The sequence below is a fragment of the Carcharodon carcharias genome, chromosome 4 (genome assembly GCF_017639515.1).
Source record: "Carcharodon carcharias isolate sCarCar2 chromosome 4, sCarCar2.pri, whole genome shotgun sequence".
NCBI lineage: Eukaryota > Metazoa > Chordata > Chondrichthyes > Lamniformes > Lamnidae > Carcharodon > Carcharodon carcharias.
In genome coordinates, this window is record NC_054470.1 from 40,869,537 (window position 1) to 40,892,992 (window position 23,456).

Consider the following 23,456-nt stretch of genomic DNA (forward strand, 5'->3'; position numbering starts at 1 on the left):
CTAAAATGACAGTCCAAGCACAGTATGACATAACTATCCAAGGATTAGCAATGTGAAAGGTTCTTCTCCCCAGTTATGTACATTCCTGGATTTACAAGCAATAGACACTTCTACCCAAAACAGCACCACGATCATAAACTCTGAACTATAAATGCAGGATAGCATATTTTTATTCCTCTCATGTATTCTTACATTTTAAACTGAAAAGGATATTTTGCTTATTTCTAAAGACCCATGCCAACATCTGAAACAAATTTTCTGTTTACTGTCCTCATTGTTTGTGTGGGAGCTTGCTGTGTACAAATTGGCAGTTGTATTTCCTACATTACAACGGTGACTACAGTTCAAATAAGTTTTTCATTGGTATAAAGCCCCTTTAAGGCATCCTGAAGCTGTGAAAGATGCTATATAAATGAAATTCTTTTAAATCACTACAGTAGACAATTTTAGAATAGGCTCTTTACTAGTCTGGATAACAGCTTTTTTGATATTTACTGCTAAAACTGGCTGCCTCTGCCTTAAGCTAACATAAAACCATATAGCAACAGCTTGCACCTTCACAACACCTCTACCACCACAGTCTCTCACCCCTCTTGAGCCCTCGCTGCTAGAAGAAAGCAGAAGGGTCAGGAGAGGGAGTGAAGGGATTAGAGGGAAGTGAGAGGGAGTGAGGGGATTGGAGGGAAGAGGGAAGTGGCAAGCAGGAGGGTCAGGAGAAGAAAGCAGCAAGCAGGATGGTGGGGGGCAGGAATCAAGAAGGGCCAGAAATCAGGGGAGGGAAGCGGTGAGCAGGAGGACCGAGGGCCGGTGGAGGGGAGTGGCAAACAGGAGGGCTGGGCATGGGAAACGATGAGCGGGAGGGTCAGGATGGGAAGCCATGAGTGAATCAGGTGATGGGGAGGGGAAGGAAAATGGTGAGCCAGACGGTTGGGCGAGGAAGTGGCGGTTTATTTTCAAAAGGGCTAAGCATGCGCAGTAACCCTGCTATAAATGGAAGCAGCGTTGTTTGGGGAACTTCCCTAATTTAAGAACCGTGCTGAAATGAAAACACACATTAGAACATGCTTTAAATGGGGGGTGCCTGCACGCTTGAATATTCAGCTCCCAGACTTGATAACTTTGCAACCATATCTCTGATGGCTATCACAACCATAATTTATTTGTGCTATCAATTCATCCATGTTGTCACAAGTGCTGAGTGTACTCAGATAAAGAGCCTTTAATTCTGTCTTATTACCATTTTCCCCTACTCTGACCCTATTTTGCTGGTGCACTCTTCTATCTTGTCCTGTCACACTCTGGTTGTCCTTTCTTGTTAACTTCCTAAATCTCCTCTTACATGAACCCTGTACCCCACCATTTACTATAGAAAGAATGCACAGCAGTCCAGGATCTCAAGAGCGGAGGGGGCTCAAGCTGAGGCAGAGAGTTGGAGCAGGAGGTAGCACAGCTAGGGTGGCACAAGATCATAAAAGGTTTCAAAACAAGAATGTGAAACTTTAATGCATTGGAGACAGTAGAGGGCATCAAGGACTGGGCAATGGATGAACTGACTTAGGAGTTAGGGTGTGAGGGGCAGAGATATAGATGAGTGAGAGCTTGTGTAGGATGGAAATCAGGAAGCCAGCTTGGCTGGACAGGCAGGATGATATTTGGCAGCACTTTCAAAATATTGAGCCAGTAAGTGATAAAGAAGGACACTATTCCAAAGGGGAAGAACAGTGCTCCTGACATGTCTTCCTTTCTGCCCCACCAATTGTGGTGGACAGGGTCCTCAACTATGTCCAATCCAACTCTGCCCTCACGCCTTTCCCTCCCTCTTAGAACCATGATAGTTTCCCCTTGTCCTCATTTTTCACCCCACCAGCCTCCGCATTCAAAAGATCATCATCCACCATTTCCGCCAACATCCTGGTCCACTCATCCATCACCCCCAACTCCTCATCCCCTTCTTATGCAATCGCTGAAGGTGCAACACCTGCACCTTTACCTCCTCATCATCCAAAGGCCCAGATGCTCCTTTCAGGTGAAGCAGCGCTGCACTTGCACCTCCTTCAATTTGGTCTACTGTATCCCAATGCTTCCTCTACATTGGAGAGACTAAATGCAGACTAGATGACTGCTTTGCAGAACACCTTCACTTAGTCCGCAAGCATGACCCAGGCCTTCCTGTCGCTTCCCATTTCAAAACCCAATCCTGCTCTCATGCTCATTTCCCTCCTTGGCCTGTTGCAATGTTCCAGTGAAGCCCAACACAAACTGGAGGAACAGCACCTAATTTTCCGATTAGGCACTTTACAGCCTTCTGGATTTAACATCAGTTCAAGAACCTCAGACCATGAACTCTCTCCTCCATCTTGCCTTTTTTTTTTAAAATCCAATTTTTTAAAAAAAAATGTATTCTATTATTCATTTATTAATTTTTAAAATCTTTTTTCCCAACCCCCAATCCCCTCACCCCAGAGGCCCATCTGCCATGTTTCTATTTTGTGCTTTCAGAGCACTGACCCTCGTTCTGCTATTAACACCTGATAGCTTGCCTTTATGCCACTATCAGCACCTCCTTTACTCTTCACCATTGCCATTAACACTCCCTTTGTCTTGTGCCCATGACACCTCTGTCAATCTCTCCTTAGTGTCACCTGTCCCTAACCTTCTATCTTGCCCCACCTGCTCCACCCCCTCCTACAGAGTATAAAATCCATCATATTTCTACTTCTCTTTAGCTCTGAAGAACAATCATATGGACTCAAAACATTGACTCTTTCTCTCTCCACAGATGCTGCCAGACCTGAGTTTTCCAGCATTTTCTGATTTTATTAGGGAAGAAGGTAACCTTGGTTTTAGATTTGATGAGGGTTTGAAACTCAGTTTAGGGTTCACTGGAACACTGCGGATATATACTACATTTTTGGATTCAGGCTGAGTTAACAGACAGGGTGGGATATAGATGAGATGTTACAGATATCTGATGAGAATCAAGCTGTGTGGTATCAGTCTTGCTGGTGATCAGTTTCAGGAAGTTGTGGCTCATCTACAATGGCATCTAGTCAGGAGGACAATAAAGCAATAGTGGTTGACCTGAAAATGGTATCAAATTAAAGTTACTGTCATTGGTAAATATATGGAAGCTGATCTCATACTTATAGATAAAAAGGTTTGAGGAACAACGTGTGTATAAGGAATTGTAAGGCATGAATGTTGAAACATTGGAGGTAACTGTGTGGATGCAAAAGCTACAAGGAATAAGTCATTGAAAGCAATGTGCTGGCAACATTGAAATATATAGGAATGGAATCCTAAAAGGGCAGTGTCAAGGAGAGTTAATAGAAAATGGGTAAAGTGGTTAATTATGTCAAAGACCACAAAGGGGTTAAGGTGGCACAAGGCAGTAGCAAGCTCACAGGACAGATACCCTTTGGGATTAGCCAAGGTGGTTTTGCGCTGTTGACGGAATAAAATTCAGGCCCGAGATTTTCAAATACCAAGTGGAGGACAAACAATTGGGAAGTGGCTATCTGTTCAAGCTCCTTGGGAAAAAAGGGTGCTAGGTTGGCAAAGAATTTAAAATTAGACAGCAGCTCAGAGGATAATGAGTGGATAAGCTTTTAAGAAGGGGAGTGACAATGGTTTTGAAAGTGAGGGGAAAAGTGCTTGAATCATAATGAACAAGAGAATGTATACAATTTGGCTGTCAGAATAAAGGGAGTTGGCTTTACAGATGTGAGAGCCATCTCTAAGATGTGCCGTTCTGTGATCTGAATTATGGAAGACAACTGTAAAACCAATACTATTTAAAGAATGGAAACAATGCCATTTCTATAATATCTTATCACTGCTCAGGAAAATGTATATTCACTTCACATGAAATGAATCAATTGGAAGTGAAATATGACTCCTTTTGAATATTTTATGGCAAGATCGTGTACACACACACACACACACACACACAAACACACGGAGAGAAGCACAAGAGGAACAGAAAAGCACGCCACAATAAAACATGGGACAATCAGAAAGTCCCACTTCAGTATCGAGAAATATTGCTACCAAAGCCATGGATCATTTGTTGCTTATTCAAACAGATGCATCTCTTATGAAATGGATTTGATATTTCATAATATTTTTTCTACAATAGTCTCTAAAATATCGTTAAAAAAATATAAGATCCAACTGCTTGAAACATACAAAAGATGCTACATAAGTCAAATCAATTCATCCACATGTTTAATGGTTGAAGATCACATTAAACTTGCCAGTGAAGTTCTCCCTCCTTCACTTACTCTTGGATACTTGGCTATGCCTTCAACTTGGAATGCCAAAGACTGTCTGAAGTTTTCGATAGACCGAGATAACCTTCATGCATTTTCCTGATAGGAGAGCTCTGTGGCTTGGTCCCAAACTAGAGAACTCTCTCTTGTGTAATATTAAATTATTAAGCTAACAACCAAATGCTGTGTATTTTCCTGATCCTGAGCACAGCCAAAAGAAAAACTGGAATTCACTGAAAGATGTAAAACTCAGAGACAAGATCATCAGTAATCTATGGACAGAAAATTGCATTGTTGGTTGCAACTCAGAGCACCAATCAGATTACAAACTTATTAGTCATTAAAAGGCTTTAAAGGCATCCATTAAAGTTATCAAATTCAGAGAATCACTGAATTGAAGTAGACTTCGGCCCATTTGGTGTAATTATCCAAATTATGCACCGTTCGCTTAATAGAAAAGTAAACTCATCTGTTGCTGCAACCCTCATCTATGCTTTTGCTATCTCTAGGCTTAATTATTCCAACTCACTCCTTGGCCACCCTCCCAGGTTCTACCTTCAGTTAAGCCCGAGGTCATCCAAAACTCAGCTATCTCCATCCCAATTTACAACAAGCTCCATTTACCCTCACCCCTGTGCTTGCTGATCTACATTGGTGCCAGGTGAAGCAACACCTTGATTTTAAAATTCTCATCCTGGTTTTCAGGTTCCTCAATGGCCTTGTCCCTCCCTTTCTCGGTAATTCCCGCCAGCCCAACAATCCGCTGAGATATCTGCACTCCTCCAATTCTGGCCTCTTGAGCATTCCAATTTAAATCGCTCCACCATTGGTGACCAGGCCTTCATCTGCCAAGGCCCTAAGCTCTGGAATTCCCTTCCTAAACCTTTCTGTGCCTCCGCCCCTTTCCTCCTTTAAAAGATGCCTTAAAATCTACCTCTTTGATCAAATCATCTGTCTTAATATTTCTAAGTGGTTTGGCATTAATTTTTATTTGATAATACTCCCCTGAAGTACCTCAGGACATTTACTACATTAGGGATGCTTATCTAAATATAAATCGCTCTCTGTTCATTCAGTTTAACCTTTTTTCCCCCCAAGGGCAGTTTTTTTTAAAACAAGCACATACAGTGGGGGAAAGTTTAAGTGACAGTGATCATTGTATCATAATACTAGAAAAGGACAATGGACAATGCAGAGTAAGAATAATTAACTGGGGGAGAGCCGAATTCAATGGGGCAAGAACGGAGCTGGGCCAGATAGACTGGCACTAAAGGTTGGGAGGAAAAACTGTAGCTAAACAATGGGCTACCTTCAAAGAAATAATGATTTGGGCACAGTCAAGGTATATTCCCTCAAAGGGGAAAAGTAGGGCAAACAAATCCAGAGCTCCCTAGATGAAAAAGGAGACAGAGATTAAGATAAGAAAAAAATGTGCTTATGACAGGCGTCAGGTACAAAATACAACTGAGAACCAAGTGGAATACAGAAAGTTCACAGTGGAGGTGAAGAAGCAAATAAGAGAAGCAAAGGGAGGTTATGAGAAAAGCCTGGCAGCCAACATAAAGAGGAATTCCAAAATCTTCTATCAACACATAAATAGTAAGAGGGTGGTAAAAGGAGCAATAGGGCTAATTAGTGACCAAAATGAGGATTTACACATGGAGGCAAGGGGCATGGCTGCAGATGTGAATGTATTGGCGAGAGTGCAGAAGAGGCTTACAAGAATGGTGGAATTGGAGAGGTTGGGACTGTTCTCCTTGGAGAGAAGGCTAAGAGGAGATTTGATAGAGGCGTTCAAAACACGAGGGGGCTGAATAGCTTGTAAAGCTTGCAAAAGGATCAAGAATGAGAGGGCACACATTAACGTGATTTGCAAAAGAAACAAATACGATGTGAGAAAAAAACCTTTCTCATAACAAGTGGTTCGAACCTGGAATGCACTGCCTGGAAGTGTGGTGGAGGCAGGTGCAATTAAGGTGTTGAGAGCACTGGATGACTATTTGAATAGAAACTATGTGCAAGGGTACGGGAAAAAGGCAGAAGAATGGCACTAAATCATAATGCTCATTTGGAGAGCCGGTGCAGACACGATGGGCCAAATGGCCTCCTTCTGCACCGTAACAATTTGGTGATTCTCAGTATCAATCTACTGAACCATTGTTGCTTAAGAAAATATTGAATTAATGGATAACTTGAATTTAGTGAAATCGACTGCACTATTTCAATTGCAACATCTTAAGACAGTAGGGATTTGTGACTGTGCTTCCCTTATCACTTAATGTTCTGAAACAGTAGCTTAGTACACTTTCCATGTGCAACCAAATGTTTCTGCTTTTTCTGTTCAGATGAACTCAGTAGATCCTCTAATATATTGTTACTGAAAATAGTGTGCTTGTTAAGGATTTCCTCAGTCACAGGGCACAAATCTTGCTCATTAGGCTCAAAATGTGTGCGCTGATCCAACATACACGGTTCAGCCGCCTCCTCATTAAAATTTCATTATTTAGAATTCCTGGAGCTTAGGCAACTGGTAAACATGTTTGCAAGGACATTTTGAGCAAACACAGGAAAATAAATTCTTGATGTAGCAGGTTAACAGAAATAAGAAAAGAGGTTCTACATGGGTATGATATTAAACCATGAGATTAAGGTGGTGGAGAATTTCAAGGTGGAGCAGCTTTAGCACAAAAAAAGCACAAAGTCTGTATCAACTGGGAATAACAAGAAAAACTAAAAATTAAAGCAAAATAAATTTGAAAAGTAAATGCTAAAACATTAACAGGTAAAAGAAAATCAAAGTTATAATGTGTTGACATGTTTCATTTGCAATATTTTCAACATATGAAAAACAAATACTATGGTAATAAAGGAGTTAATGGTTCTATATGTGTAGAAATTCTCACGTTTATTTGGGTGCCTAACAACAGTATAAATATGATCTTAAACAGTAATCAGTGCAAACTAGAAGTTTTGTATTGCTGCTTTTTTCCCCTGTAAATTAACACAAAATTTTTTTAAAATGTTCTCATCAGCCATTCATTTACAGCCAGAGTCGAACAGAAGCTCAAGGCCAAAAATATGTTGCTGTAACAGGCAGAGGATTAATATACAATAGATTCTGCACAAAACAAGAGAAAGCTAATAGGCCGCTGTACAATATTCAATGTAAAAGAAGCGTCAGGCACACTAATGGAGCTGTCTGAATGACTTCTTCACATGTGATATTTCAGAACAGAAAATACTACTCAGCCAACATTAACATGGGTGTCTCTGATTCCAAAATCTCAGTGAACATGTAATTCTGCAGACAGGCTTTCAGCAGTGTCATATGAGCAAGAGACACGGTCGCATCAATCCAGTGAGATCACCAACATGAACGCCGCCAGAAATTACTGGAGAAATTACTAACTACTAACAGGAAACACATGGAGACACTAACAGCAAGCAAGACAATGCTGACAGCGCGAGTTAAGAAAGTTTAATCAAAAAGATCTTAAAGCAAAGACAAGTGGAAATTCTGTAGCAAGTAACTCACCTCCTGACTCCCCAAAGCCTGTCCACCATCTACAAGGCTCAAGTCAAGAGTGTGTTGGAATACCCTCCACTTGCCCGGATGAGTGCAGCTCCAATAACTCAAGAAGCTCGACAACATCCAGGACAAAGCAGCCTGCTTGATTGGCACCCCACCCACCACCTTAAACGTTCACTCCCTCCACAATTAACGCAAAGTGTGCACCATCTACAAGATGCAAGATGGCAATTCACAAAGGCTCCTTGGACAGTACCTTCCAAACATGCGACCTCTACCACTAGAAGGGCAAGTCAGCAGATGCACAGGAACACCACCACCTGCAAATTCCCCTCCCAAGCTACACAGAAATGAAACCAAGCATCTCTGTATTTTCTCTTCAGATGAACTCAGTAGATCCTCTAACATATATGTTTCGAAAATAGTGTGCTTGTCAAGGATTTCCTCAGTCACAGGGCACAGATCTCACTCATTAAGCTCAATATGTGTACTGATCCAACATACACGGTTCAGTCACCTCCCTCATTAAATTTCATTATTTAGAATTCCTAGAGCTCAGGCCACTGATAAACACATTTGCACAGTTAGCAGCTGTAACTTGGAACTATATCACCATTCCTTCACTATTGCTGGGTCAAAATCCTGTAATTCTCTTCCTAAGAACACCACATGGGCTGTAAAAGTTCAAGGCAGCAGCTCACCACTACTTTCTCCAGCAATTACGGATGGGCGAAAAATGCTGGGCTAGCCAGCAATGCTAACACCTGGTAAAAGAATTTTTAAAATGGCAAAATTGAATACTAAGCGGGGTGGGGAAATCAAAATTCAGTGACAATGGGATTAAAACTAAATTATAAGGAAAATTACTTTTATGTACACTGCCCAGTTTAATCAAAATGTTTCTAAACTTACTTTCAGTCTTTTCCAAACTGAGCTCTACTTTGTTCATTCTAAAAAAAAAATATGGAAAACTGGAGCATGGGCCCAGGGGTAATGAAGAGGTTATGGAGCAGTAACTTACGATTAAACAGTGTTCAAGCAATACTGATCTGGCTAGTCACCCCAATAAATACAGATTTTTCAAAAACTAAAATTTCTTCAGTGGTAAAAATAAGTTTGGAAGCATTGAGCTCCATCCCAAAATTGCCAGAGACACCAAACTGAATGTGTGACATATAGGGCACCTTAAGAGGCCATTACTCAACATCACTGAGCCGATGCACAATGACAATGACGAGTAATCCATAGGTTCAAATCCCACCATGGCAGCTGGTGGAATGTGAATTAAATTAATAAACCTGGAATAAATCAGTCTCAGTAATGATAATCATGACAACTATCGAGTGTTGTAAAAATCCATCTGGTTTACTAATGTTCTTTTAGGGAAGGAAATCTGCCATCCTTACCTGGCCTGGCCTGCATGAACTCCAGGCCCACAGCAATGTGGTTGACTCTTAAATGCCCTCTGAAATGGCCTAGCAAGCCACTCAGTTCAAGGGCCATTGGGGGTGGGCAGCAAATGTTGGCCTTGCCAGTGACGCCCACATCTCGTGAAAGAATGCATAAAAGAACTAGTAGAGGCAATGAGCTTCAATGGACCAAAGGATTTTTCTTCTCATCCTTGCTTTCCTTTGCATTTTTCTTCCAAGTAGAATAAACTTCCTCCTGTACATGAATTCTTATTCTTTGTGCTTATGTGGGTGAGGGATATCAGTGCTGGGGAATGATACGTTTCCTATTTCAGCCTCCATCTCCCCAAATAGGCCAGCCTCCAACTGCACTCCATTAATATCGTTGGCTCCACCACCTGGTGAATGATTCCACATTTCTAAAATCACTTTTAGACTTACCTTTAAAAACAGTAACGGCAGATCATAGAACTGGCAAAGTCCAAAACAATAGGTCAATGTCTAACTACGTTCACCCACCCCATCCCACCAAAAGAAATACACACCCAATTTTCTTACAGTAAGATTAAGGGAAAATTAAAAGTATGAAGATAAAAGGCAACAAGAACAATGTTCAAAACCTAATACTGGTATATTACTGTCAAAAAGCACACCCAGATGATTGAAGAATTTTACCTTTTTAAAATGAATCACAATAGCTCCATAACAGAATGACTGCAGTTTTACAGAAATCTTTATAGAAGTTAACTTTTTTCCAGCATTATATAAAAATCTGGGTGCTATAGAACTCAAAACAATATTGCATGGTTCACTTTTAGTAAATCTGAAAATGTGAATCTTACCTCCATATTTCCACACCACCCTTGGAATAACAGGGTCAGACCATGCAGCCTGAAGTAGATGGAGAATCATGTACAACATTACAGGTGTCATATTCAATCTTCTCATCATGTGGAAGCTGTAGATTTGTCAAAAGATGGAAATATCCAGAAACCCAGAATCAAATGTAATTAATTATTCAGGCATCACGAACATCAAGTAAAGGACAATCCAAATGGGTGAAAATCAACGTAACATGTTACATGAGCTGGTCACTTGAAGAACTGATGATATATTTGCATGTTCTGCATACCTTCCAAAAGATCTGGTGAAGTGCAGTTCCAAGATGCAGGTCTGTGTGGTTGGGGGTAGGGGGAAAGAAGAGATTGGGTGAGAAAAAAAAGAGAATCTAAGTTGCCAGTAAGATTTAAGAAAGTAATTCATAAAATGCTGTAATTAAAACATACCATCAAACTGTTTTCCACAGTTATTAGTATTTTTATGAAACTAACTCAATTAACTCCTTCCTTTTCTCACCAATCCTCATCCTTCCTCTCAAATACATTTTCTTCCCGCTGGGATACCATTCCTCAGCCAACAGTTGCATTCTGGTATCTTGCCCAACTGGTCATTATTCATGTGGGCCTGGACTTCAAGAATGTTGACTGCAGGAGTGCAACATCACAGCCATGCCCAATCTCACCTTCCCCTGATGTTTGAGTGTGTCACTGGATACTGATCAACATCAGAATCCTGCTTGCCTTCTCTAAACCAGAAATGTATAGGACAATTGTTGCCACGCTATAGGCACCCTGAGATTAGCTAATTGTAATAATTATGGTTTTATTTAGAGCATAATGTACCTTTAAGAAAAATACTTGTAGGCAAGATCACATAATCTGTAGTAACCAATAGGACAATAGTGTGAGCTGCCTCAAGAGTCAGTGTAGAGATGGAGTTGCAGTCCAAAGCATACGGGTAGTTGCTGCTGAGTATATTGTAAATAAACTTAAGGTTTCTCCCAAGAAGTGTCTGCAGATCAACTCTATCATTAATAGTGCAACTTGGCCGCCCTACAACACTAACTCAGCACACCAGAGAAGTAGGCTTTGGACTTCCTTGGTTAAATTTGCTGGGTTATCACTATGAGAATTTCTTATAAAGCTTTCCAGTTGACCGTGGAATATTTTGACAATGGTAACCAACTTAAAAGGTAAATAATAATTGTGATACAATCATTGCTTTTGCAGTGCACATTTAGCTCCTTAAGAACACGACTGGGTATCTGCACACTAGTGTCAGTACAGAAGTGGTTAAACCTAAGTGAGCATTGTGAAGTTAACCTTTAGTTTACTGGATTCACAAGTAGTCACTTCTCAAAGCACATGGTCTTTTTTAACCTAAATCAAAAATTGGCTCCTAATGTCACTGTCTGAACCATATAAGCTAGAAAGGTCCTAAGTTCCATTTAAAGAGAGAAAAAAATGATAGGGCCAATAAAACATAAAATCAAAGGGTAGGCAATTGGGATTCAGATGTCTTAAATGGTCTTGAAATTTCCAAACTGGATTGTAGCCTTCTAATCACGCCAGAAATCCAGTACTTTATATAAATAAAAAATTGTCAAAAACACATGCAGTTTTCAGGCATTAACCAATACTTTAAAAATTAATCTTTCTAACCCTGCATTGTGGCATTATCTGTGTTATTCCCCCTAAGAAAAGAAATGAACAGGAACCAGTAACCAAAACCCAAAGTGCCAATTGTGGCTCAAGTAGAGCTTCAACCTGGACAACAGACAATGCTGCAGCCCAAAGTGATAGTTAAATGACTCCATGCAATTTTAATTAACTACAAGTCAACGTTTTAAAACAACTGAATCAGAGGCACTCAATGGCTGCTTGATTTTGCTTTCAAACTTTGTGAAAGGTTACATTTAACCATGTATCCAAATAAATATTTTTTTCTACTTTTAATAAGATCTTCTAATCGTGAACAGGAGGTACTGATCCTCTGATCAATTGAAAGGAATCTGTTAAAGAAACAGCCTACTGCTGCCACCTCACACTCATCATATAGCAAGTCAGTCAGATATTAACACATTATCCCACTTTTGCAGATATCATTTATTAGACTGTACAATATGCTTTTTAATTTCAACTTATCCCCACCAAACCCAATCTGCTCTTCAATTTCCGTCAAGTGACACAATTATTAATGACTTGGATGAGGGAAGTGAATGTACTATCGCCAAGTTTGCGGATGACACAAAAATAGGTGGGAAGGCAAGGAGTAAGGATGACAGATTAAGTGAGTGGGCAATAACTTGGCAGATGGAATATAATGCGGGAAAATGTGAGGTTATGCACTTTGATAGGAAAAATAAAGGAGTTGAATGTTATTTAAATGGAGAAAGACTGCAGAAACACACAGAGCAGTCAGAGGGATTTGGGGGTCCTCATGCATGAATCACAAAAAGCTAGCATTCAAGTTCAGCAAGTAATAGGGAAGGCAAATGGAATGTTGGTCTTTATTTCAAAGGGAATGGAGTGTAAAAATAGGGAAGCTTGTTAAAACTATACAAGGCACTAGTTAGACCACACCAAGAATACTGTGAACAGTTTTGGTCTCTTTACCTAAGGAAAGATATACTGGCATTGGAGGCAGTCCAGAGAAGGTTCATTAGATTGATCCCTGGTATGGAGGGATTTTCTTATGAGGAGAGGTTGAGTAGGTTGGGCCTGTACTCAGAGTTTAGAAGAATGAGAGATGACCTTAGTGAAACATTCAAGATTCTTATGGGGCTTGACAGGGTAGATGCTGAGAGGTTGTTTCCCCTTGTGGGAGAGTCTAGGATCAGAGTGCTTAATCTCAGAGTAAGGGGTCGCCCATTTGAAACAGAGATGAGGAGGAATTTCTTCTCTCAGAGGATAGTTAAATCTGTGTAATTCTTTACCACAGAGGGCTGTAGGGGCTAGGTTGTTAAGTATATTCAAGGCTGAGATAGGCAGATTTTTAATCAGAAAGGGAATCAAGGGTTATGGGGAAAAGACAGGAAAGTGGAGTTGAGGATTATCAGATCAGCCATGATCTCATTGAATGGTGGAGCAGACTCGATGGGCCAAATGGCCTACTTCTGCTCCCACGTCTTATGTTATTACAGACAATACTATTTATTTAAAGCAATAGATGTCTATTTATTGATAAAAAAATCTACCTATAATGGAAAACTATTATAAGCCTTTTGCCTTCTTTTTAGGACTGCCTGTAATATTCCCTTTTGTCTGACTGCACTTGTGAAGCACGGTTGCATGTTTTTCTCTATTAAAGGCATTCTATGAGTGGTAACTGTTCTTACTGCCTTATTATTGCCGTCCACAAACCTCACCTTACACCTGTACTTGAAAAGGCAATTTGCAAATTTTGGTTATTTAAAGAATGACAGTGATAGCATCGGTAGAATGGAAGGCAGCTCTCTAAGCAATTTAAATGGATTACTACTGTGACAAATCTTGCTGCAACATTAGAAAGTTGTGCAAAATATCTTTTGAAAATGAAACAAGGTTAAAGTCATTCAAGAATTGCTCTAAATGCCCAGTATCCAATTGCTTTTTATCGTAACCTTATTCGAATTTTGCTTTTTGTGTTTGTCCACAGTACCAGAGTACCGTATGAAAGCAATTCATAAAGAGGCATTGAGACAAGAGATGCAAACAAACCTAAAATCTTAAGGCATGGTAAGCAAAAATGGATTTGCACAGCGGTGGAAAAAGTTTGGATTGAAAAAGATAATTTGCATTGTAACTAAATCAAAAAATGATGAACATATTACAGTTTAAGCACAATAGGAGAGTTAAAGAACTAGAGCAAAGGATGAACAGAGAGATCTTATCTGACCCAATAATTCTCATTTATAAACAATTTTACAAGTTTCAAGTAGCAGCAAAACAAATGCAGAAACTAAATAATTAATCTAGCAGTGACTCAGAACAAAGTAACAAAGTTATGATACCCAACTCATACAATGAGTAGCTCCAAAATGTATGCCTTTCGTAACTCTTGGAACCAGCTTCTACTAATACCGTCGGCCCAGTGGCGTGTTTCTCCAAAACGGCACAGGAAATGTCTTTAACACTACTTAGAAATGTGTCCTGTAAACTGTAGGCGGCGTGTTAGATATTTGATGTTGGCATAAAGGCTTATTGAAACAAAACAGAGAAAAAAAAAACTGTTAGATTGTTCTTTATTAGGGGGCTAAATCTTAGAAATTCAGGGTCGATTTTCCAGACTGTTGGATTACAGTGAAAAGGGTTAAATAACCTGCATCGCTCCACTGCAATTGCCTTAAAGCTCAAACTGATATATGAACATCAGATAATCTCTTTTTTTTTACCCAGTCACCTAAAAGTGCAAGAACGCTGTAGCAAATCTGGTAAAGGAAACAGGTTACGAAACTCAAGAAACAAGAGCTTGTTGCAGTTATGCAAGATCACAGACTTAACAGAAAAAAGCAGAAAAGGAAAATTACATCTCAAAAAAATCCAGCTCTCCAAATCCTACTTCAATGCATAGTTAATGACCAATATTCCCCAAATGTATAAAAAGGCCGAGTTTAAATTTCTACTCCAGTTACACACATGGTAATTATTCCTTGGCACTTCTCTTTGATAAATAAAAACATGCTGCCTTCATTAAACAACCTGTAAAGTGACACCACCACCACCAGGTACACAATGCCCCAAAAGTGAATGCAACAAGATTGCGAGTGTTTTGCATGGAACTGCATTTAAATAGGCTTTTTAACAAAATGAAATGTCTCAAGGCAATTCACAGGAGCACTATCAAACAAAATTCAACACTGAGCCACAGAAATATCAGGGCAGATGACCAAATGTTTAGTCAAAGTAGGAGGTTTTAACAAGCGTCTTAAAGGAGGAGCGAGATAGAGAGGTGCAAAGGTTTAGGGTGAGAAGTCCAGAGCTTTGGGTCTTGGCGCTGAAGGCAGAGCCACCGATGCTGCAGTGATGAAAATAGGGGATGCAAAAGATGCTAGAATTGAAATAGTGCATATATCTTGGAGGACTGTAAGAGGAGATTATAGAGATAGGGAGAGATAAGGTCACAGAGGGGTTTAAAAACAAAGATGAAAAATTTAAAATTGAGGCACTGCAGGACTGGAAGCCAATGTAAATTAGCAAGTGCAGGGGTGATGGGTGAATGTGACTTGGTGCGAGTCATGTTACGGGCAGCAGAGTTTTAAATGAGCTCAAGTTTATTGACAAGTGGAAGATGGAAGACCAGTTGGACGTACATTGGAAGAGTCATGTTTAGTTGTCATGGATGATCTAAGGCAATGACAAAGTCAAGTGCTGCTCCAGAGATGGAAGTAAGCGGCCTTGGCGATTAGGCAGATATGTGGTCAGAAGCTCATCTTGGGGTCAAATTCAACACCAATCTGATTCAGCCTCAGACTGTTGCCAAGGAGAGGGATGGGGGTCACTGTTTAGGGAATGGAGAGAATGGTTTCAGTTTTTGCAATATTTAGTTGGTGAAAATTTCCACTCATCCAATGCTGGATATCAACAAGCAGCATGACAAATCAGAGAGGGTGGAGGGGTTGAATGAAGTTCTGGTGAGATGAAGCTGGATGTCATCATCATGCATATTGAAACTGGTGTGTTTCAGATGAGGTTGTAGAGGGGAAGCGCACAGGCAAGAAATAGGACAGGGCCAAGGATAGATCCTAGGGTTACACTAGTGGTGTGTGGGAGCAGGAAAAAGAACCATTGCAAGTGATTCCCTGGCTATATGACTCGATAGATAAGAATAGAACCAAGAGAGGGTGGCAGAGCGACGTTAGAGGAAGGTACTGCCGTGGTCAACCATATCAAAGTCTACAGTCAGGCTAAGAAGGATAAGGAGGAATTATTTACCTGGTCGCAGTCACACTGGATGTCATTTATGCCTTTGAAAATGGTCTTTTCAGTACTTTGGCAGACAGAAATCTGATTGAGGTATTCAAGCATGAGGTTACAGAAAAGATGGATGGTTTTGAGAAACAGCTACTGGCTCAAAGAAAGGAAGGTCGAGTTTGGTGGTAGTTTGCAAGAGGGATCAAGGGTGCTTTTTTTTGAGAGGGGTGCTGACAACAGTGTTGAAGGAGAAAGGGACAGAAGCTGAGGAAAGGGAGACTTTAATAATATCCAGCTAAAATGGGGGCCAAGGAGGCAAGATCAGTGATCACAGTTTAGTGGGAATAGGGTCAAGAAAGCAAGAAGTGGCTCTTATGAACAAGATGCGATCAAAGGGGGCATGTTGAGAGAAGGGAGAGAAAAGAAAAAACATGAGTGTTTGCAGCCAGGGTAAGGGAACCTTAGGGATAATTTGGCCTAGTGGGTGAGAGAAAGGGAGGAACTCAGAAGAGCTGGCTGAATGGATGGTCTCAATCTTAGCAGCAAAGTAGTACATGCTTTAATCACAACTCACAAAGTACTTGAAAATAGTGATGTCTGGATCTTTTCAACAGCATGAGATGATTCAAAAATATCAAATGACACAACTTCCCCAAACTACATAATAATAAAAACAAAAAACTGCGGATGCTGGAAATCCAAAACAAAAACAGAATTACCTGGAAAAACTCAGGTGTGGCAGCATCGGCAGAGAAAAAAAGAGTTGACGTTTCGAGTCTTCATGACCCTTCCACAGAACTGAGCGAATGTAAGGAGAGGTGAAATATAAGCTGGTTTAAGGTGTGTGTGTGTGTGTGTGTGTGTGTGTGTGTGTGTGTGTGTGTGTGTGTGTGTGTGTGTGTGTGTGTGTGTGTGTGTGGGGGGGGGGGGCGGCGTGGGGGGGGTGGTGTGGTTGTAGGGACAAGCAAGCAGTGATAGGAGCAGATAATCAAAAGATGTCACAGACAAAAGAACAGCTGTTGAAGGTAGTGATATTATCTAAACGAATGTGCTAATTAAGAATGGATGGTAGGGCACTCAAGGTACGGCTCTAGTGGGGGTGGGGAGGAAAGACTAGCGGGGCATAAAAGATTTAAAAATAATGGAAATAGGTGGGAAAAGAGAAATCTATATAAATTATTGGAAAAAACAAAAGGAAGGGGGAAGAAACAGAAAGGGGGTGGGGATGGAGGAGGGAGCTCAAGACCTAAAGTTGTTGAATTCAATATTCAGTCCGGAAGGCTGTAAAGTGCCTAGTCGGAAGATGAGGTGCTGTTCCTCCAGTTTGCGTTGGGCTTCACTGGAACAATGCAGCAAGAAGCCAAGGACAGACATGTGGGCAAGAGAGCAGGGTGGAGTGTTAAAATGGCAAGCGACAGGGAGGTATGGGTCATTCTTGCAGACAGACCGCAAGTGTTCTGCAAAGCGGTTGCCCAGTTTACGTTTGGTCTCTCCAACGTAGAGGAGACCACATTTGGAGCAACGAATGCAGTAGACTAAGTTGGGGGAAATGCAAGTGAAATGCTGCTTCACTTGAAAGGAGTGTTTGGGCCCTTGGACGGTGAGGAGAGAGGAAGTGAAGGGGCAGGTGTTGCATCTTTTGCGTGGGCATGGGGAGGTGCCATAGGTGGGGGCTGAGGAGTAGGGGGTGATGGAGGAGTGGACCAGGGTGTCCCGGAGGGAGCGATCTCTATGGAATGCCGCCGGGGGGTGGTGAAGGGAAGATGTGTTTGGTGATGGCATCATGCTGGAATTGGCGGAAATGGCGGAGGATGATCCTTTGAATGTGGAGGCTGGTGGGGTGATAAGTGAGGACAAGGGGGACCCTATCATGTTTCTGGGAGGGAGGAGAAGGCGTGAGGGCAGATGCTCAGGAGATGGGCTGGACACGGTTGAGGGCCCTATCAACGACTGTGGGTGGAAAACCACGGTTAAGGAAGAAGGAGGACATGTCAGAGGAACTGTTTTTGAAGGTAGCATCAGGCGAAGGAACTGAGAGAATGGGATGGAGTCCTTACAGGAAGCAGGGTGTGAGTGGTTAGGGGCAGTCTCTAATAAGGTGCTTTCACCCACCTTGAAAGCAAAGCAATATAATGTTCACACCAATCCCAGGTCTGGTATAGTCTCAACTATATTTCTATCTCTCTCACCACTCTGTTCAAGGCCTAACCACTGCATGGAATCACAATGCCCAAAGTCACATGGAAAATCTGATGCAACCGTGACTTTGGTGCTCTGTATTTCATCAACCCCTCCGTTGCCTTCAATATTGTTGACTTTTTGATCAATCTCCAATGTACTTTGGTTACACTGCTCTCTCCTAGTTCCATTTTTATCTTTCCAACCACAGACATTACATTGCCCAGGATGTTTTTTTCCATCTCTGCCAAAAGAATCATCACTGATATACCACCATCAATTTAGCCATGGGCCACCCTCTTCTTCATTTGCATGCCAGGGATTGATGAGAAGAGAATTTGTGAAAGCCAGATTGGAAAGTCTCAAATAAGGAGTGATGGGAGAAATAGGAGCATAGTTGTAAGACATTGCTGTCAGGGATGAGCTGAAGTAGGAGACTCTGGGGCCTTTCTTTTCTTTCCAAATAAAAGGACACTTAAAATTCTGGAAATGTTAAAAAACAGAAATTTCTGGAGACGCACAGCAGACCAGTCAGCACCTCCAGGAGTGCAAACGTGTTGATGGTGGTAGGAATGGGCATTTATTGTCTCAGATGATTTTGCTACAGGAATTTGTAGCATTGTTTAATAAATTAAGATTAAATGCAATAGTAGCAAAATGGAAATTATGAAAAATGTAAGCACAGGGCCAGCTTCGACAAGTAAAGTGATGGCCACCACATTTACATTTCTCCCCTTTCCAATGATCCAAAGGCTGGGATTCTCTTCAATTGTTTTCCCAACATCAATGCCTGATAGAACAAAAATTTCATCCAGTTTAAATATTGGCTTCTACATCTACTGACATCTGGCCTCAATTCCATTAACTTCTTGGTTACCACCTCAAGCTGATTCAAGAAAGTGTTTCAGAAAGTTGACTTACTGCTGGACACTGAGCTTAGCTTCCTTTCCCACCATGTTCTTTTATCTCATTCCTCCTTCATTGCCACCAAGTTCAAGCATATTCTTTCATCATCTCAATGTTTACCTTCTATTTTTCAACCCTACACAAGTTGCAATGTGGAACATTGAATCCCAGGTTCAATTAACATGCAAGCACTGTGAACCACTCCTCTAAAGCTCCTGTGCCACCTCACCACATCCCCCCCACACCAACCCCACAACAATGGTCCATCTAAGAGATACCAAAATTCACACTTGTCGTTTTTAAATTCTTCCACAGCCTTATGCCACCTTCCCTTAATGATATTTTCTGGCCTTACACACACTTTGCTCATTTAACACTGGATCATTCCTTGTCCCCTATTCCACTACTGACAGCCACTCATTTAACCACTACCTCCTATTCTCTGGCACTCCTTGGCCATCTCCCTCTGCATTGCTTGCTTCCACCCAGCTTTCAAAAACCTCCTCACAACTCTAACTTTGACAATGCATCTACTTAATAATCCTTGGTACAAAGTAAAATGAGATGTCTCCTTTCAAACAGAGGTGCAATAGAACTAAGTTGTTTTGTTGTTGCTACAACAAACTCTTTACTTCAACAAAATGTAAGGAAGACAGTGTGTAGGATTGCATTTGGAGCTTAAACAGAACAAGAACGAAAGTTCAGGGAAGCAGCAGCAATAAAATAAAGAATATGATAAAGAATGCAACCAAGAGAGACTGAAGGCTAGTGACAAGAGAGGGGATCAACTACCAGATTTTCGTTCATCTTTCCTTCAGTACAGAAGTTTTGGGAGAAATGGCCCAGTACTGCGGCAGTATTTAAATCTGGTCAGACTTGATAAAAGGATTAGGAGTTACTGAGAGGAAGTGTTCAGAATAAAAGAACACGTTTCCTAGGGAAAGGTTCAGCAATAGAAGAAATCGCTAGTACTCTATTTGAGGTCAAAAGTGATCATGAAGCCTAATTTACCCATATTTGCCCTAGTGACTACTGATTTTGTCGCAACTTATCATCCCCATCACCAAGGTTAACCTGACTGACCTGTAGTTGCTAGGCTTATCCTTGCACCCTTTTTAAAACAAGGATGTAACATCTGCAATTCTCCAGTCCACTGGCATCACCCCTGAGTCTAAGGAAGCTTGCACTCTGTACTAGGTTGATTATGTTACAATGAAGGGGACATTATCACCCTGCAGTAAGAGCTTCTACTGCGATGCACTTTAACCAAGTATAACAAGCTTTATATCACTTAGCATTCGCATTGATCTAAAAGAGTCTAGTTACATCTCTTAATTCATACTTTGTAATTGTCTGCAGTATCAAAGAGAAACTCTACTCTGAAAATATCAGAATTATGAAACTAAAATGCTGGAAATAGCAGGTCAATGTGGGAAATGTCACAAACCTACACTGCTTGTATTCAAAATCCAAAAACTTGAGTAGGAGCTGGAGACAACTTAAGGGTGAAATTACCACATTTCTGGATATTGAGAGAAACAAAAAGAGTTAGAAGTAGCCAGCAGTGATTTCAAAAATGGATGATTGTGTTTGACAAAGCTCTCAGAACTCTTTGAAAGGATAAATGACTTTAAAATTGGATTTCTTTTGTTACAAAGTAGATAACAGTTAGAACAGTTTAAAATTGTGAGAGGATGGGCGCAGACCATTTCCAGTAGTTAAGTGGTCGAGAATGATATAAAATTAAACATAAGGGATTTAGGACAGAGTAAGAGAAGCGTCTTTACACAGATAACTAAGATACTATGACATTTACTTCCAGGTTTAGTGTTTGAGGCAGCAATCGTCAACATTAAAGACTGAATTTGATAGAGGGCTGAAGGAAAATGCTTTCAGGGAATAGGGTGGTTAAATATGATTAGAACTATTTGTTCAAAAGGAGTATAAACACCATCAAAGACTGATTGGGCCTGTTTCCATGTTGAGGCATTTATAATGTGTATAAAGAAAAGACAGGTAAACATTTCAAATGTGATACCAGGAATGTCATCCTGCCTTTTCCCCTTAATAGATGCTGACTGATCTAAGCAATATAATATTTTTAATTTTTGTCACCAGGCAAGATCTTTTTAAATGGTGAGGTGAAGTGTAACTGTAGTTATATAGAAATTATGAAAATGCGGAAAGGGCCTTGCTATAAGGCCATCTGTGTTGAAAGATTATGTAATCTCAGTGGTAAATAAAACTTGACCCTGCATTTAGTCCCAAATGAAATTATTCAACAGGTTTTATCGCATCCCAGTTCCAAGTCACTGCAAATCAAAGCTAATGCCCAACACATCAGATCATCTACCTGCTTCCTCAGTGTGTTAGGCATTTGTTGTTATGTAATTTTTTTTTTGAAACATTAAACATTCAATCATTGGAAAAACACTTATGCAGTTGAATGACAGGTTACTAAAGCTCTGTAAAAAATAAAGTCATCACAGGCTGTCCTGAATCAAACACTGCAAGGAATAAACTAACTGAAAACGTGGCAAAGGGAGCACAGATGCGCTAGGACTGCGTTTTTAAAATTCTGTTTTTAATTTTAGTGCCATCTCATTTCAGAAGAATTTGAATTGCAACATGAATCCTCACTGATTCTGCAACATTGAAGTGTAATTGGAGGTGATAGGATAAACTAGGTGTAAAAAATGAGAAGCAGTCTCCTACATTTCCTCATATGATACATTGCATTCCCATGCACAAATCCACCACCAAAAATATCCTAAATTGTGCAGATGCACATTTTTGCAGGCTAATGGCTTATAACAGTGCATTTTCTGAGCAACCGTACTACAGTAGAGTCTTAAATTTCAGCAGACATTGGATTGTAAAATGTTTCACGAAGCCAAAATCCTACAGAAGGCATATTTAACAGTTATAAAGTAGGTTAGTCTTTCAAATGTTATCCTGCCCAAAACCCAGGACATAGGTGCAATAGAATACCTACCCGAGAACTGCATCTTTTAATTGGTTAAATTAATTAATTAATCAATTAATTGGTTAATTGGTTAAGCTTTGTGCAAACAAAATGCAAATTTATATCTTTAGTATCAATGATGTTGTATTTGCATAATAGTAGCTACAAATTAAAGGTCAAATTAGTTAGTTGATCTAACTTTGCATTATAAAAGATTTGCAAACCTGCAAATTTAGCTTCTTCAGAAGCTTAATATTAATAATGGATTTACCAGTTTTAACAAATTGGAAGTAGAACTGAAAGCTATAAAAATTCTAACAATCTTCCCATAAAACACTGAGAAACTTAATAGTATCCACTTTTGAGTGCCTCACCTGCAGACTGTTAACAGCCCGCTCAAATACGGGGGTCCAAGGAGTACAGGATTTTAGAGTGTGGAGTACCAGCCTTTTCTTTGCTTTCTGCTGTTAGATGTTGGATTTTCTAGCAGCAATCAGCACCAATGTTAAAAACAAAAAAACTGCGGATGCTGGAAATCCAAAACAAAAACAGAATTACCTGGAAAAACTCAGCAGGTCTGGCAGCATCGGCGGAGAAGAAAAGAGTTGACGTTTCGAGTCCTCATGACCCTTCAACTAGAACCAATGTTGGCTGCCTCAGGAACAAGCCAAAGTTGCAAGAGGGAGCAGAAGCAGGCATTGGGCCCCTTATTTGTACATGTTAACGACCTAACACCAGATTCTGGCGTGGGTAAAGGATGCTAATATTGTGCTCATGCAGTATGGACTGCATATTGAACACAAAACAGCAACCATAGTGTCTTAATGCCCCAAAACTTTGGCATTAAGACAAATGGTTTTATTAGGGCAAGAAAAAAAAAGACTGCAACAGCCCACATGAATGTGAAGGTCCAGAACATTCAATATTACAGGAACAACTTTTCCAAGCACTAAAATGAAAACAAGAAAAATAAACTATTAAATGTTTCTATCCAAAATCTTTATAAATCCAACCAATATTTGGCTAATTTTACTGAAACATGTATTCCACAAGCTTTGTCATGCAATTTTCCCCAACTGAATATTCTATGTAGCCATTAATACATGGTGGCCTAAATCCTCTGGCCTCTGCATTGTTGGAGCCCGGATGCACATCAGGAAGTCCTGATGTGTTGACCTCCATGGGAATTGCCCAGAAAGTTTCAACTTCCAATGGGCAGCCCTCTTGCTCCCTGCAACCCACTGGAAATGTTTCCGGCTCCAAGTTAGAGTTGGAGGCTTCTGGTAGTTTCGATTTACTTACCTGGATAGTTACCCAGGAAATGTTAGAGAGGAAAAAAAAAACTAGTCTAACTCTTGGATAACTATACAACTGACCCCAAATCACTCACATTAAACCCATCCCCTTGACACCCCCAACCAACCTCCAAGCTGACTACTATCCCTCTGACTGCCCCCACATCCGACT

At 40.5% G+C, this 23,456-nt stretch overlaps 1 protein-coding gene across 4 annotated transcripts in view; it reads right to left on the minus strand.

Moving 5' to 3' along the window:
* The window catches only part of LOC121277239 (semaphorin-4D-like), a 205,624-nt gene that overhangs the window by 94,794 nt on the left and 87,374 nt on the right, over positions 1-23,456 (minus strand). For 3 of the 4 annotated variants that reach the window (XM_041186432.1, XM_041186429.1, XM_041186431.1), the window contains one exon: positions 10,052-10,382. In XM_041186432.1, coding sequence (XP_041042366.1) covers positions 10,052-10,160 — 109 coding nt within the window. In that variant the 5' untranslated portion in view covers positions 10,161-10,382. Of the gene's footprint in view, positions 1-10,051; positions 10,383-14,045; positions 14,101-23,456 lie in introns of those variants that run through there. The other variant, XM_041186430.1, reaches the window with a different exon arrangement.